Consider the following 17370-nt stretch of genomic DNA (forward strand, 5'->3'; position numbering starts at 1 on the left):
CACAAAAAGGCTGGGGACCACTGGCCTAGATGATCTCCTGAGGTCCCTTTCAACCCTAATAATCTATGAGAAGTTCAGATCCCAGTCAGCATGAGCCTAGTCTGGTAACTTCACAGTTGGTTCATAAAGAGAAAACACTACACTGATCTCATGGGGATTGTGGTTTTTATGTGGGTAGGGAAAGTACTACTTAGCCCTTACACAATGGTTGCCATTAGAGGATCTGTCAAGAAGAGGGTGTCAGCCCTGTATTATAGATGGGGAAACTGAGGGACAGTGCAGTGAAATGACTTGCCCAAAGTCACGAGCTACAGAGCTTGGAGCAGAGCCTAGTTCACTCACCAGCACTGCTTCTCTGGAGAAAGCAAACAACACTTCCTTCTACAGTCCCCAAATGGGATCAAATCCCTATCATGAACTCCCTCCAGGTCTTTCACATTTGGGGCCCACCTCCAAGGAGGAGGGAGTGAGGAAGGAGAAAGGTGAGTGATGACAGGAGGACAGTAAGACTCTGCTGTCCTTGCACCCGTAACCCCCACTCTCAGATGTTCACAGTAGTCTAAAGAGTGGGATCCTACCTGGGGTTCTGGCTTGTGCAGGACCAATGAGAAATAGCCCCTCAGGAGAGGTTTTGCCATAAACATCCATGAAGAAATAAACCCTTTTGGTCTGTCCTTCGATCAACACCAGAACCAAGTCCCTCAGGGCAGTGGAAGGAGGTCCCTGAAGTTCAATGAATTCAGACTCCCCAGGAGAGGTAACAGCATGAACCTCACTGATTAGCACGGCAGAAGCATTCAGCTGGGAAGAGCGGATGCAGTGGTTATCCTTGCCTGGGGTGGGCATGGCCACTTGAAAGATCCACTGAGAACCCTCCCCGTGGCACCTTTCTATCGACTCATCTGTGGTCCTGAAGGAGGGATCCTCCAGGAAAGCATCCCTGTTGGGGGTCAGCACATTGAGCAACATGTCAGCTCTGTCACTCTTCCTGGACTTATGGACCAAGGCATCCACCAGCCCGTCGCTGGTGACCCTCATGCCCTCCTGGTAGTTCCTCTTCCCATAATACAGGGCAATGGCATCAGGCCCGTTCTGGATAGTGTTCTTAGGCAAGATCACAGAGGGCTGGGGTTTCACTGTGGAAGACCCAACAAGAAAAAACCCTTGATTATCAGTGACTTTGCCCTGAAGGTTCAGGACTTTGTAGGCCTGGTTGCCGTTGCCATTGTAAAAGACCAGGTAGTAGTCATCCAAGGGGGCCTCTTGGCCGCTGGTGTGATAGAGCTCCACAAACTCAGAGGTATCTTCCCCCGGGTTGTCTGCATTGATCTCATTTATCAGGAGCAAGTACTCTGTCTTGTGGTTCTTGATGAGGTTTTGAGCAGATGTCTCATGAAGCAATATGCACATAAGCACCACAGTAGCCACCAACTGTCTGGCTCCCATGGCAGAGGCCATTAGCTCTCCCAAGTCCTAAAATGCTGGGATTTCTATTCCAGTTCAAACCAACAGGGTGCACATGTTATGACGGATGGATGGAATTCTGTTCAGCAACACCATCTTCTTGCCATGACTGGATGGCGATAGAAGACTTTAAATCCAGGCACTCACAGGAGACCCACAGCGCTTCTGGGACCCCAGGTGTGCAGAATAAAGGGGAAATGCCACACAAATCTGCTTGAAAGGGGATCAGTAGGATGAGGGACTTCCCAACTCTGCCCCTTGAAAAGAGAGAAAAATATATAGTAAGGAAGGAGCTTGAAAAAAATCCCAGTAGAACTTAATGGCATTAAAGAGCTTTTTGTATCCAACTGCATCTGCTACAAAGCTTCTCCACTGAACACCACAACAGCCCACCCTTCCCTGTAGCTCTCTTAGAGAATGCAAAAATGGGACACTGGCAAGTGACAGTACAGGAAAGTCCCTCGACCAGCTTTCTGTCCAGACAGACAGACAGCTCCACTCCGACCCCCTAGTTACCCATCAGCCTGATGAGTTAAGTGGCTCACAAGCCCCAGTATTAGTATCTTCCTCAAAGTGCCTGTGAAGGGGTATACCAGACCCCCTGAGGCCCCCTGCTGGAGACCTCATGGCCCTGTCATGCCCTGCCCCAAAAAGAGAAGTGGAGAGGGTCCTCCAAACTGCCTAGAGTGGCTGAGTGGGACACAACCAATCAGGGCCCAGCACCCTATTATAAGAAGAACTGCAGGGCAAGGGGAATTTTTTGCTGGAGCTGTAGGAATATGGCTGGTGTGTGACTGGTTGGTGGAGCTATAGAACCCTGGGCAGGGCAGGGCAGGGCTAGGGTGACCAGATATCCTGATTTTATAGGGACAGTCCCGATTTTTGTGTCTTTTTCTTATATGCTGTCTGGTCACCCTAGGCAGCGCTGTGCTGCCAGAAGCTGGGGAGAGCAAGAACTAGCCCCGAGCTGGTTGCTGGGACTCCATTAGGACAAGGCCCTAAGGTAGGGTGAAGACATGCAGAGCCACAGGGAAGTGGCCCAGGGAATTAGAGAAGCTGTGTGACATACCCCTGGTCTTCCCTATGAGTTCAGGTGGAATTTAGCAGCATTAGATCCATTTAACCCTGCACCTGTCCACACAAAGCCATTTTTGTTGACTTAAAGGGGTCTTAAAATCGATTTCTATACTCCTCCCTGACAAGGGGATTAGCGCTGAAATCGACATCGCCAGATCGAATTTGGGGGTAGTGTGGACCATAGGCAGAGAGTTCCATACCCATGTGGTGCTTGGGCACCAGCAATATTCAGAGCCAAGGGCCCAGCTCCACCAATGTTTGGGGCCAGGGCACCGCCCGGCCCCCCCTGCACGCGCCCCCCCCCAAGTGTCCCGTGGCCCTGACTTGCTGCTCCCACTCCCCGCTCGCCTTTCCCAGGCCTGGAGCAGAGCATCTCTGTCTTTGTCTCCTCTGTGCTGCTTCCATACAGCAACTCCTGCTGCAAGGTCCTAGTGCCCCCCATCTCCACTGTCAAGGCAGACTGACTCTGAGCCTGCCCTTCCACCACAGATCCTTCCCTTTTCTGGTGGGACCCTCCATCAGCACAGCGCGCCCCCCCTCCCCGCCTGCCCACAGTCACTGCTCCTGCTCCATGCTGGGCAAGGAGGAAGCCCCATTCCTCACCTCCAGTGAGGCTACAGTGAGGGATAGCAGCAGGGGAGGAGGTGCACGCAGCACCCCCTGGCACCCACCACGGGGGAGGCGAGAGAGATTCCTGGACCTGAGAGGGGCCCTTGGAGCACCTGCAGTGACAGTGGTGGGGGTGAGTGTGCTGCTGGGGGGGGGGCAGGAAAGGAGGGATCCTCCCCTAGAGCTTGTTTCTGCTGGCAGGGAAAGGGCTGGGGGGAGTCCTCCTCTCTGGCCCCAGTCCCACAGCAGCCTGCCTGCACCCCAAACTCATCCCCAGCCCTGCCCCACCCCACACCCGAGTCAGAGCTTTCACCCCCACATCGCACCCTCTGCCCGAACCCTGTGCCCCTCCAGCACCCCAAACACCTTATCCCCAGTCCCAGCCAGAGCCCTCACCCCCCACACTCCTACTCTCGCCCTGAGCCCTTCCCACACCCCAAGCCCCCCATTGCCAGCCCCAGAGCCCTCACCCCTACACCCCATCCCCCTGCACCCCTCACATCCCCAAACTCCCTGCCAGAACCTGCACCCCAATCCCCTGCCCCAGCCTAGGGCCTGCACCCCAGACCTCCTCCCTCACCCAAACTCCCTCCCAGAGCCTTGGGCAGGTGGGGGGTGGAGTTTGGGCAGGGGCAGGGCCGGTGCAAGGATGTTTCGCGCCCTAGGCAAAACTTCCACCTTGTGCCCTCCCCCATCCCCGAGCTCCCGCCTGAGGCGTGCCCCCTGCGGCAGCTCCCCATCCTCCACACTGAGGCACTCCCCCTGCCTCAGCTCACCCCTGCCCCGCCTCCTCCTCAGCATGCCCTCCCTGCTTCACTTCTCTCACCTCCCAGGCTTGTGGCTCTGATCAGCTTGGGCGTTGCAAGCCTGGGAAGCGGGAGAAGTGAAGCAGCCACGGCGTTCTCAAGGAGGAGGCGGGGCAGGGGCAAACTGCGGCAGGGAGTTCCCCTGCGTGCTGCACCCCCTTACTTGCTGCAGGCGGCCCTCCCTGTGCTCCCTGCCCCAGCTCCCGCCACCTAAATGTCGGCGGCGACTGGGGCGGGAAAATCTGGTCGCCTCGGTCGCTGCCGAATAAAATGCCACTCCCCCAAATCCTAGTGCCCTAGGCAACTGCCTAGGTCGCCTAAATGGTTGCATCGGTCCTGGGCAGGGGCGGGTTCTGGGCACCACCAAAATTTCTACAAATATGCCACCCCTGGTGTGGACGCAATTCGACTGTATTGGCTCCAGGAGCTATCCCAGAGTGCTCCATTTTGACCGCTCTGGACAGCACTCTCAACTCAGATGCACTGGTCAGGTAGACAGGAAAAGCCGCATGAACTTTTGAATTTTATTTCCTGTTTGGCCAATGTGGCAAGCTGATCAGCACAGGTGACCATGCAGAGCTCATCAGCAGAGGTGACCATGGAGTCCCAGAATTGCAAAAGAGCTCCAGCATGGACAGAACGGGAGGTACTGGATCTGATCGCTGTATGGGGAGATGAATCAGTGCTATCAGAACTCCATTCCAAAGACGAAATGCCAAAATATTTGAAAAAATCTCCAAGGGCATGAAGGACAGAGGCTATAACAGGGACCTGCAGCATTGCCATAAGAAACTTAAGGAGTTCAGGCAAGCCTACCAAAAAAACAAAAAGGCAGACGGCCACTCCGGATCAGACCCTCAGACATGCCACTTCTATCATGAGCTGCATGCAATTCTAGGGGGTGCCCCTACAACTACTCCACCCCTGTATGTGGACTCCTGCAAGGGAATCTCATGCAACAGGGATGAGGATTTTGGGGATGAGGAAGATGATGATGATGAGGAGGTTGAAGATAGCACACAGCAGGCTCTCCGTTCTCCCTGACAGCCAGGAACTGTTTATCACCCTGGAGACATTACCCTCCCAACCCAGGCTCCTGGACCTTGAAGGCAGAGAAGGCCCCTTTGTAAATATAACACATGGTTTAAAAGCAAGCATATTTAATGATTAATTTGCCCTGAAGACTTGAGAGGTATTCGCGGCCAGCAAAGCTACTGGAATGCAGTCAAGCAACATCCGTTCTTTATCTCTCTGTGTTATCCTCAGGAGAGTGATATCATTCATGTGTTTGATGAAGTGGATATTCACCCACGAAAGCTTATGCTCTAATACTTCTGTTAGTCTATAAGGTGCCACAGGACTCTTTGTCGCTGGTAGAAATAGGGGAATTTTATTAAGGGGACATTCAGAGGTGGCTGTTCCTGCTGGGCTATGTGTCTGTGGCTGAAAAGACGGTGTGGGGAGGGTTGAAACGATCATCCCAGAGAATTGGGTGTGAGGAGGGGGTTAGTTGGGTTTGTGCTGCATGTTAACCCGAAAACCTTAGCCCCTTAAATGGCCAACCCATTTTAAATGGTCAACCCAACTCTCCCTGTTTTTCCTCCCACAGCTACAAATGTTTCAACGTTACCACTATCATCTCCGTCCCAGAGGCTAGCGAAGGCGAAAAAAACACACCTGCGATGAAATGTTCTCTAAGCTCATGCAATCCTTCCGCACTGAAAGTGCCCAGCAGAATGCATGGAGGCTAACAATGTCAGAGTCCAGGAAAGCACAAAATGAACGCAAGGACAGGAGGGACGCGCGAGATGAGAGGTGGCGGGCGCAAGAGGAGTGGTGGCAGCAGTGTGATGAGAGGAGGCAGGAGGAGCTGCGGCTACTGGAGGATCAAACTGATACGCTTCGGAGTATGGTTGAAGTGCAGGAAAGGCAGCAGGAGCATAGACTGCTGCTGCATCCCCCGTGTAACCAACTGCCCTCCTCCCCAAGTTCCATAGCCTCCTCACCCAGATGCCCAAGAATACAGAGGGGGAGGGGAGAGTGGGCTCCAGGCACCCAACCACTCTGAAGGCAGAGCAAGTCAAGGACTCCAGCTCTTTCTGCAGCCCACATCTACCGTGCAAACCACAGCCTGATACTGCATTGATCCATGCTGGGAGGTCACAGCAAACATTGCAACATCAAGGATTGCCCAAGCAACAGAAGGCTGGCATTCAATAAGTTTTGAAGTGCAGTGTGGCCTTGTCCTTCCCTCCTCCACCACCCTACTCGGTGCTTTCCTCCTCCACCACCCCTCCTGGGCTACCTTGGCAGTTATCCCCCTATTTCCGTGACTAATTAATAAAGAATGTATAAATTTAAAACAACAATGACTTTATTGCCTCTGCAAGCAGTGACCAAGGGGGGGGAGGAGGGGAGGACAGTTGGCTTACAGGGAAGTAGAGTGAACCAAGGGGCAGGGCTGCCCAGAGGATTCAGGGGGCCTGGGGCAAAGCAATTTCGGGGGCCCCTTCCATTAAAAAAGTTGCAATACTATAGAATACTATATTCTCATGGGGGCCCCTGTGGGGCCTGGGGCAAATTTTCCCCCATTGGCGCCCCACCATCCTCGGGGCAGCCCTGCCAAGGAAGCAGGTTTTCATCAAGGAGAAACAAACAGAACTTTCACACCGTAGCCTGGCCAGTCATGAAACTGGTTTTCAAAGCTTCTCTGATGCGTAGCACACCCTGCTGTGCTCGTCTAACAGCCCTTGTGTTGGGCTGTGCGTAATCAGCAGCCAGGTGATTTGCCTCAACCTCCCACCCTGCCATAAACAACTCCCCCTTACTTTCACAGATATTGTGGAGCACACAGCAAGCAGTAATAGCAATGGGAATATTGGTTTCGCTGAGGTCTAACTGACTCAGTAAACTGTACCAGCGTGCTTTTAAACATCCAAATGCACATTCTACCACCATTCTGCACTTGCTCAGCCTATACTTGAACAGCTCCTGACTACTGTTCAGGGTGCCTGTGTATGGCTTCACGAGCCATGGCATTAAGGGGTAGGCTGGGTCCCCAAGGATAACTATAGGCATTTCAACATCCCCAATGATTATTTTCTGGTCTGGAAAGTAAGTCCCTTGCTGTAGCCATTCAAACAGACCAGAGTTCCTCAAGATGCGAGCATCATGTACCTTTCCCGGCCATCCCATGTTGATGTTGGTGAAACGTCCCTTGTGATCCACCAGTGCTTGCAGCACCATTGAAAAGTACCCCTTGCAGTTTATGTACTCACTGGCTTGGTACTCTGGTGCCAAGATAGGGATATGGGTTCCGTCTATTGCCCCGCCACAGTTAGGGAATCCCATTGCAGCAAAGCCATCCACTATGACCTGCACATTTCCCAGAGTCACTACCTTTGATAACAGCAGCTCAGTGACTGCGTTGGCTACTTGGGTCACAGCAACCCCAACAGTAGGTTTGCCCACTCCAAAATGATTCCCGACTGACCGGTAGCTGTCTGGAGTTGCAAGCTTCCAGAGGGCTATCACCACTCGCTTGTGAACTGTGAGGGCTGCTCTCATCTTGGTATTCATGCGCTTCAGGGCAGGGGAAAGCAAGTAACAAAGTTCCATGAAAGTGCCCTTATGCATGTGAATGTTTTACAGCCACTGGGAATCATCCCACACCTTCACCACTATGCGGTCCCACCAGTCTGTGCCCAGCATCGGCCTTCCATGGATGAACCTTCCCCATTACCACCAGGAGGTTCAAAGCAGGTCCCCTGCTTTGAGAGAAGTTTGTGTCCATGTCCTCATCACTCTCGTCACTGTGCTGCCATTGCCTCCTCGCCTACTTTTGCAGGTTCTGGTGCTGCATATACTGCAGGTTAATGCACGAGGTGTTTACAGTGCTCATAACTGCATGGTGATCTGAGCGAGCTCCAGCTTGCCATGGTATGGCGTCTGCAGGAGAGCAGAGTGGCAGTGGAAGCGTGATGATGGTTTTCAGCCCGATTGTACCGTCTGCTGCCAGAGCAGGCGAGCAGAGTGGCAATGGAAGCATAACGATGGTTTGCAGCCCTACTGCACCGTCTGCTGCCGGCAGCACCCGGGACACAACAGCGGCGGCTGAGCTGAGTGGGCTGCATGCTTGCCATGGCATGGCGTCTGCGCGGAAAAAAGGCGTGAAACGATTGTCTGCCATTGCTCTCATGGAGGGAGGGGCGACTGACGACATGTACCCAATACCACCCACGACAATGTTTTTGTCCCATCGGGCAGTGGGAGTTCAACCCAGAATTCCAATGAGTGGCAAAGACTGCAGGAACTGTGGGATAGCTACCCACAGTGCAATGCTTCAAAAGTCAACACCTGTGATAACTTCTAAACCAAGTGACATCATACACAGGCCTGGGAGCCAGGCATTCTTTTGGCAGCTTCCATAGACTGGGTGACCTTGAGGGAGTGACTTTCCCTCCCTCCCCATTTGTACATGAGGGATAATGACAATCACCTGCTTCACAGCATCCTGGGAGGCTTCATTGGTTAAAGGTCAGTGGGATTTGCAAGAGGAAGGCAGAGCAAGTCAAGGACTCCAGCTCTTTCTGCAGCCCACATCTACTGTGCAAACCACAGCCAGACACTGCATTAATCCATGCTGGGAAGTCACAGCAAACATTGCAACATCGAGGCAAGTACTGAGGCTCACTGTGATGTTGACAAAACCAGATACCCACATAGAATATAAAAGGTATGTCTATGCAGCCCAAGACAGTAAGCCTCCCACCCTATTACCCCCAACACTCTTCCTGATTTTTTACAGTTGCTGTCTGGTCACTGTACTCCCCATGCATCTTCCAGGCAGCAACGGGGGCCCAGGGAACCAGTGATTTCCCTACACACACACCCCCAAATTTCCTCAACACTCTCCCTCCCAGTTTTGTGAACTAATTTACATGCCAATTTAGTGACTGTTTGGAAATTTGAATTGAAATTGAAACATTAATACACACTTTAAAAGCATATACAGTGTATGATAAAATATGTGTATCTGAAAAAAGTATAATAGATTTGAAAAGTATGAACACAGACTAGCTTCCTTATACAGCTATTGTTTTTTATGACAATGTCAGTGCATTCATTTTGGTGATGTTGGCCAACCTAATAATTTCAAATGATGATTTGTAAGCAAAGTCTAAATGAGGTCTTCCTGACAGCTAGTGATGAGCTGGGGTTCCAGGGAAAGGCTTCAGGACAAGATTGTATTTACATTCACACCTAATCTACCTAGGTATCCAGCAAACAGAGTTGTGTTGCCCAAGTGATAGATTTTGGCAGGCGTTGGGTTACAAATCACTTGAATGTGGGTGTGGGGTGGGGATGAAATGTTGTTGTTCTTATTGTATGAGTAAAAGGCAATAGAACTGTACATAGCCTGGGCTGATTGAGGGCATCAAGAGAGAGGGTGGGGACCTGTCCCTCTCCACTGTTTAAAGGGAGAGCTGATTAGGCTCCATATAGTCTAAGTGACCACTGCAGCTGAAATCACTGATAATCAGGTCTAAGCGCTTTAGTCCTGCTGTGGAGACAGTGTTTCTGTGGAAGAGACGGCCCAGACTGCACTAGCAGAGAGGTTCCCCCACTGAGAGCTCAGCTGAAATCATTGAGAGCTGGATGGAACCTCAAGAGACCAACTCACAGAGATCACAGTGGCAGCTGAAGGTGACTGCACAGGGCCATTGACAACAGAGTGGTGGAGTGAACGGTGGCACAACAAACAGCAGTGGCCAGAGCGAACAGTGAGCAGCTGGAGGAACGAGCAAGATGCCTTCTGAAAGCACCTCTGAATTCTGAGTCTCCACTGACCAAGAACAACACTGGTGAGTGGGGTGTGGCGGAGGGAAAAATGAAGGGCAAGTTAAATAAACATTTGTTTGTTGGACTATATTTTAGTGACTTTGCTCCAGAATGCTAGATTTGTGACTGGGAATGGAAACTTATATAAATATGTTTCCTAGTAGGCCAAGATTTTTAAAATGCATTATTTGCCAAGGTTGTTATCTCATATCATTGCTATCTTGAGAGGTCATTATGTTGGGGAGTTTCTGTACTAAACATTTTTATTATTATAATTAATTTTTATATAAGAATGGTCATACTGAGTCAGACCAATGGCCCATTGGCCCAGTATCCTGCCTTCTGACAGTGGTCAAGGCCAAGTGCTTCAGAGGGAATGAACAGAACAGGTAATCATCAAGTGATCCATCCTCTGTTGCCTGTTCCCAGCTTCTGACAAACAGGCTAGGGACACTCAGAGCGTGGTATTGCATCCCTCCCCAACCTGGCTAATAGCCACTGATGGACCTATCCTCCAGGAATTTATCTAGTTCTTTTTTTAATCCTGTTGTAGTTTTGGTCTTCACAGTATCCTCTGGCAAAGAGTTCCACACGTTGACTTTATGTTGTATGAAAAATTTCTTCCCTTTGTTTTTTTTAAAACTTGCTGCCTATTAATTTCATTGGGTGACTGCTAGTTCTTGTGTTATGTGAAGGATTAAATAACATTTCCTTATTCACTTTCTTCACACCAGTCAAGATTTTATAGACCTCTATCGTATCCCCCCATAGTCCCCTCTTTTCTAAGCTGAAAATTCCCAGTCTTTTTAATCTCTCCTCCTGTTTTATACCCCTAATCATTTTAGTTGCCCATCTCTTACCTTTTCCAATTTCAATATATCTTTTTTTTGGGATGGGGTGACCAGATCTGCACACAGTATTCAAGGTGTGCCCATACCATGGATTTATATAGAGGCAATATTGATATTTTCTGTCTTATTATCTATCCCTTTCTTAATGATTCCCAATATTCTGTTTGCTTTTTTGGCTGCCGCTGCACATTGAGTGGATGTTTTCAGAAAACTATCCACAATGACTCCAAGATCTCTTTCTTGAGTGTTAACAGCTAATTCAGACTCCATCATTTATATGTACAGTTGGGATTATATTTTCCAGTGTGCATTACTTTGCATTTATCAATACTGAATTTCATCTGCCATTTTGTTGCCCAGTCACCCAGTTTTGTGAGATCCCTTTGTAACTCTTCGCAGTCTGCCTGGGACTAAACTATTTTGAATAGTTTTGTGTCTTCTGCAAATTTTGCCACCTCACTTGTTTACTCATTTTTCCAGATCATTTATGAATATGTTGAACAGTACTAGTCCCAGTACTGAACCCTCAGGGATACCACTATTTATTTCTCTCCATTCTGAAAACTGATAATTTATTCCTAACCTTTGTTTCCCATCTTTTAATCAGTTACTGATCCATGAGACGACTTCCCTCTTATCCTATGATGGCTTACTTTTCAAAAGAATACATTTTTAAAATATATATATATTTTTTAGAAATCTAGACCTATGTGTTTTGATGTAACTTGCATTATCCTCATGTTAAATTTGCATTATCCTAACAAAACATTTATTTTATTCATTTCTCCTTTATATATAGCAGGTCAAAGTGAAAATGAAAAGACAAAAAACAATACAATTTTTCCACTCAAAGGCCTCAAAAATGAACCAATGTGAAGAACACATCAAGAACCAAGAATATTTTAACATGTCATCTGAAGATTCAAGAGGTATATCTATATCTGACCAGCCCAAAGCACAAATACAGCTACCTACTGAAGAAACAGTGTCTCCAAAACCTAAAGGCAGTTCCCGATGTTTGTCGGTCCAAGTGTTCCCATTTATTGAAGTTACAGAAGATGGCTACTGGTGCACCTCTTGCAAAAAAGTTTGCAAAGAAGGAAAGCTCCCCAATGCTATAATTGGTAAAAGTGGAGGAGCTTGGTTTGTCAAACTGATCAGCAAAGCCAATGCTGACAAACTACATGAAAAGGCTGCAAAACACCAGGCCTCTGGAGTGCATCAGCATGCAGAAAGCCTTATAAGCCCACTTTCAAAGCCAATTTTAGAAGTACTTAATGAGGCTGTTAAGAATGCTGGAGACACAACACAGTTCATGCAAACAAACATGGCTGTGGCATCCTACTTTCTATTTAAGCAAGAGATACCACACACTACGAACTGAAGGCCAATGTTAAGTGCATTGTCACTTTTTCATCCTGAAGTTGAATGCTGGTTCCGGACAAGACCAGCAAAATGCTCACTATCTTTCTGCAAGAAACTCAGCTGACTGGCTAGAAGCATGCGGTACAACAGTGAAAGACTCAACAGTTGAAAAAGTGAAGAACTCTCTCACCACATTAAAAAAAATGTGCATACATGGCTGATGAATGCACCGATGCAAATGGGCATCAAGTATTAAGTCATTGTGTACAGTATCTTGATGTCAGGGATAGGCCAGTAGATGCATTTCTAGATGTTCAAGTTATAGAAGACACATCGGCTGCATCTGTGACAACCCACATCTTCGAAGAGTTAAATGCTTGTCAATTGGACCCCAAACAGATGGCTGCTTGGGTATTTGATGGAGCTGCAATCTTCTCTGGAAGACATGGTGGAGTACAAGCTTTTCTCAGAGAAAAGTGAAACCCTAATCTCGCCTATACACACTGCAGAGGCCATCTACTCCAACTAGCATGAGTACGAGCTGCAGAAGCTTCAAAAGACATTTAAAAAGCTATCAATTTAATGTCTTCATTATGTTCGTTTTTCAGCGAGAGTCCAAAAATACTGAATATCTTGGAAAATACAGAAGATACCACTGGGACTGAAGTTCAAATTAGTCCAACCTAGGAAAACCTGCTGGTTTTCTCATGAGTGATCCTTGGCTGTTGTCTTAAAATTACTCCAGCCGCTATTACTGGCGTTGGAAAGTATCTACCAAATGAGATGGATCTAAGTAGTGAGGCTGGTGGGTTACTTTTTCTACTACATTCAGAGAAGACTATTGCCATTCTCTCTCTTGTAAGTCTACTGTTGAAACCACTTGGGTCATTATACAATGCCATCCAGGTCATCTGCTACAACAGTAATAGATCTTTGTCCAGCACTTGAAGCTACATTTGGATCAATCAGAGAGCTATCCATTGAAAAAGTACTGGAAGAAGCAAAGACTTCAGTCCAGAAGTTGACTAATGAAGGCATTTATACTGAATCCTTAAATGAAGAAGACAGGAAGTGTTTATTAAGAAAACTGAAAAAGTACACAGACTTGATTCTTAAAAATCTTCAACAGCGACTTCTAGATTCTACTCAACCTCTATGTAGCTTTTACAGATGTCTGTCCTATAAAACACCAATAGTTGAGTGGAGTTAGGCACTACCAGCAATCGGGCTGCTATGTGATCAGGACAGAATAGAGAATTTGAACACAGAGTGGAATATCATATGACGAATGAATGAAGATTTGACTTCAACTTCTTTTTTATCATCACTAGTGGCTCGACCCAATCTTTGTGATCCATTTCCTGGGATGAAAGATGTAGGCATTCATCTCTTGCTACTCCCAGTCATAACCGCTACAGTTGAGCGTTCTTTTTCATCATTGAATAGAATTTTGTGTTCTGAAAGAATTCGCCTTCTGCCTGATCATGTGAATGAACTAATTAGCATATCAATTGAAGGAACAGAAGTACAGGACACAGGAGAAGCCACCAAAGATGAATGCACTACATTCCAGAAGTTCATTAACAAAGTTGTGCAAAATTATAACAAGAAACAAAGAAGGATGTAGAGGTAGTGCTTCATGGAAGACTTGGGTAACTAACTTTAATTTGTGTGATAATTTTAAAACAGGAGTTAAATCTAATAAAATGGTCATGAAACATTTTTCAGTTTTTACTATAGTGCCATACTGCCCACCTTCACCAGCCCTGACACCTCCCTCCCTGTAAATTCAAACACCCCCAGCCCCCCCAATTTCAAGTCCTGGGGAAACCACTGGAGGGACCCGCACTCCTAAGGCTTCTGGAGCCGCTTGAACGCCATTCTCCTCGAGTCCCTTCAAAGGCAGCTTGCCCATCCCCTGGAGGAACTGGCTGTCCCGGCTACGGAGCTCGAACCCAGGGCAGCACCAGGCAGGGGATGCGGAGCGGGGGGTATCCCTGCTCGTGGCGTTCCTCCCAAGCCAGCGGCCGGCCAGCCGCCTGCGCCCCACGCCAGCTCCGGGAGCCGGGCAGAGTTCTGCAATAGACAGCCCCGCGCCGGCGCACAGGACTGAGGGGAGCCGCGGCCCGCCGCTTTCAGTGACCCCGCGGCACGTACCTGAACTGCGCATTGCAAACTGCCCACTGCGGCCGTGCTCAGGGGCCAGTCAGCTGCGGAGGGGTCCCCCCCCCCCCAGGGTGTCAGGGACGGGAAATGCAGAATTCGCAGAAGGCGCCGCTTTGAACAATGGAGATGGAGCAAGAAGGAAGTGGTTGTCCCCTCCCCCCTTGGTTAATTCACTTCATTCTTCCTCTCGGATCCTTCTTAAATCGGCTCCCCTCTGCGTCACTTTCCATCGTAACGCCCCCGCCCTCCTGTGTCTTTAGGATCTCGCCCGACTCCCGGCAGTTCCCTATTTCCTCCTGCTCGGAATCCTCACAGAGTTGAAGCCCAAACCGGCAAGGAGATTTGGGCACGGGATGGGAGGGGGGAGGGGGAATACTGTTTTCCTCCAGTGAGTGATTCAGGGTGGAGGGAAGGGAGAGAGAGAGAGCAGAGCTCCTCACAGCCACACTGACCTGCCTGGGGGAGGAGGCTAGCTCAAGCAAGCAAACAAGCTCGACTTTAAGGCCATGTCTACATCTAAAATTTTGCAGCGCTAGTTGTTACAGCTGTATTAGTACAGCTGTATAGGGCCAGCGCTGCAGAGTGGCCACACTTACAGCAACCAGCGCTGCAAGTGGTGTTAGATGTGGCCACACTGCAGCGCTGTTGGGCGGCTTCAAGGGGGGTTCGGGGAACGCGAGAGCAAACCGGGAAAGGAGACCAGCTTCGCCGCGGTTTGCTCTCGCGTTCCCCGAACCACCCTGCAAACCGCAGGGAAGGAGACCTGCTTGCTCGGGGGTTCGGGGAACGCGAGAGCAAACCGGGAAAGGAGACCAGCTTCGCCGCGGTTTGCTCTCGCGTTCCCCGAACCACCCTGCAAACCGCAGGGAAGGAGACCTGCTTGCTCGGGGGTTCGGGGAACGAGAGAGCAAACCGGGAAAGGAGACCAGCTTCGCCGCGGTTTGCTCTCGCGTTCCCCAAACCACCCTGCAAACCGCAGGGAAGGAGACCTGCTTGCTCGGGGGTTCGGGGAACGCGAGAGCAAACCGGGAAAGGAGACCAGCTTCGCCGCGGTTTGCTCTCGCGTTCCCCGAACCACCCTGCAAACCGCAGGGAAGGAGACCTGCTTGCTCGGGGGTTCGGGGAACGAGAGAGCAAACCGGGAAAGGAGACCAGCTTCGCCGCGGTTTGCTCTCGCGTTCCCCAAACCACCCTGCAAACCGCAGGGAAGGAGACCTGCTTGCTCGGGGGTTCGGGGAACGCGAGAGCAAACCGGGAAAGGAGACCAGCTTCGCCGCGGTTTGCTCTCGCGTTCCCGGAAGCACCCAGCAAACCTCAGGGAAGGAGACCTGCTTGCTCGGGGTTCGGGGAACGAGAGAGCAAACCGGGGAAGGAGACCAGCTTCGCCGCGGTTTGCTCTCGCGTTCCCTGAACCACCCTGCAAACCGTAGGGAAGGAGACCTGCTTGTTCGGGGAACGCGATAGCAAACCGGGAAAGGAGACCAGCTTCGCCGCGGTTTGCTCTCGCGTTCCCGGAACCACCCAGCAAACCTCAGGGAAGGAGACCTGCTTGCTCGGGGTTCGGGGAACGCGAGAGCAAGCTGGGGAAGGAGACCAGTTTGATTACCAGAGGCTTCCTCGGTGATGCTGGGATACCTGCTTATTCCACGGAGGTCAAGAAAAGCGCTGGTAAGTGTCTATACTTGATTACCAGCGCTGGATCACCAGCGCTGGATCCTCTACACCCGAGACAAAACGGGAGTACGGCCAGCACTGCAAACAGGGAGTTGCAGCGCTGGTGGTGCCCTGCAGATGTGTACACCTCCTAAGTTGCAGCGCTGTAACTCCCTCACCAGCGCTGCAACTTTCTGATGTAGACAAGCCCTAAGACTGGTCTGCACTGCAGCGCTAGATTGACATATGCAGCCTTAGGTCGAATTAATAATGTGTGTGTCTACACTACTGAGCCCTTTCCACGGACCCAAAGGGCTTGTAAAATCTATGCCTGTACTCCACCTCAGGGAGAGGAGTAGTGCTAGAGTCGACCTTCCTGGGTCGAATTAGGAGTAGTGTAGACACAACACTGTGTAATCTGAGAGGATTAGAGTCCAGGAGGTATCCCAGAGTGCTCCAATGTGACTGCTCTGGACAGCACTTTCAACTCCACTGCACTTCATCCAGGTGCACAGGAAAAGCCCAGAGAAATTTTGAATTTCATTTCCTGTTTGATGAGTGTGGAGAGCTCACCAGCACAGCTGAGCATACCAGCCCCAGGGCCACAAATGCACTCCAGCATGGAGCATACAGGAAAAACTGTATCTGATTGTTGTGTGGGGAGAAGATTCTGCACAGGCGGGGCTCCAAACTAGCAGAAGAAACACTGGCATCTATGCCAAAATCTCACAGAGCATGAGGGACAAAGGCTACACCAGGGACACACAGCAGTGCCGCGTGAAAATAAAGGAGCTCAGGCAAGCATACCAGAAGACAAGGGAGGAGAACAGTCACTCTGGTTCTGAGCCACGGACATGCTGCTTCCATGAGCAGCTGCATGTGATTCTAGGCGGGGACTCCATCAGAACCCCAAGACTCTCCTAGACAAATTAGAGGATTGGGCCAAAAGAAACCTGATGAGGTTCAACAAGGACAAGTGCAGAGTCCTGCACTTAGGACGGAAGAATCCCATGCACTGCTACAGAGTAGGAACCAAATGGCTAGGCAGCAATTCTGCAGAAAAGGACCTAGGAGGTACAGTAGACAAGAAGCTGGATATGAGTCAACAATGTGCCCTTGTTGCCAAGAAGGCTAACGGTATGTGTGGCTGTATAAGTAGGGGCATTGCCAGCAGATCAAGGGATTGCTGAGGCCTCATCCGGAGTACTGTGTCCAGTTTTGGGCCCCACACTACAAGAAGGATGTGGAAAAATTGGAAAGAGTCCAGCGGAGGGCAACAAAAATAATTAGTAAAAGCAGCAAAGAGTCCTGTGGTACCTTATAGACGAACAGACGTATTGGAGCATGAGCTGTTGTGGGTGAATACTCTCTTCCTCGGATGCATGTTAATTTATAAGGTGCCACAGGACTCTTTGCTGCTTTTACAGATCCAGACTAACACGGCTACCCTTCTGATACTTGAAAAATGATTAGGGGGCTGGAGCACATGACTTATGAGTAGAGGCTAAGAGAACTGGGATTGTTTAGTCTGCAGAAGA

General features: G+C 49.8%; 1 protein-coding gene across 4 annotated transcripts in view; it reads right to left on the bottom strand.

Moving 5' to 3' along the window:
- The window catches only part of LOC115642181, a 45154-nt gene extending 30815 nt beyond the window's left edge, over positions 1–14339 (bottom strand). For 3 of the 4 annotated variants that reach the window (XM_030545668.1, XM_030545667.1, XM_030545669.1), the window contains exons 1-2: positions 14171–14339; positions 579–1721 (exon numbers count right to left, since the gene is read on the bottom strand). In XM_030545668.1, the coding sequence (XP_030401528.1) occupies positions 579–1458 (880 nt within the window). In that variant the 5' untranslated portion in view covers positions 1459–1721; positions 14171–14339. The remainder of the gene's footprint in view (positions 1–578; positions 1722–14170) is intronic. The other variant, XM_030545670.1, reaches the window with a different exon arrangement.
- Positions 14340–17370: the final 3031 nt, after the last annotated feature.

Source organism: Gopherus evgoodei, unplaced genomic scaffold, assembly GCF_007399415.2.
Source record: "Gopherus evgoodei ecotype Sinaloan lineage unplaced genomic scaffold, rGopEvg1_v1.p scaffold_38_arrow_ctg1, whole genome shotgun sequence".
In the NCBI taxonomy this organism is placed as follows: domain Eukaryota; kingdom Metazoa; phylum Chordata; order Testudines; family Testudinidae; genus Gopherus; species Gopherus evgoodei.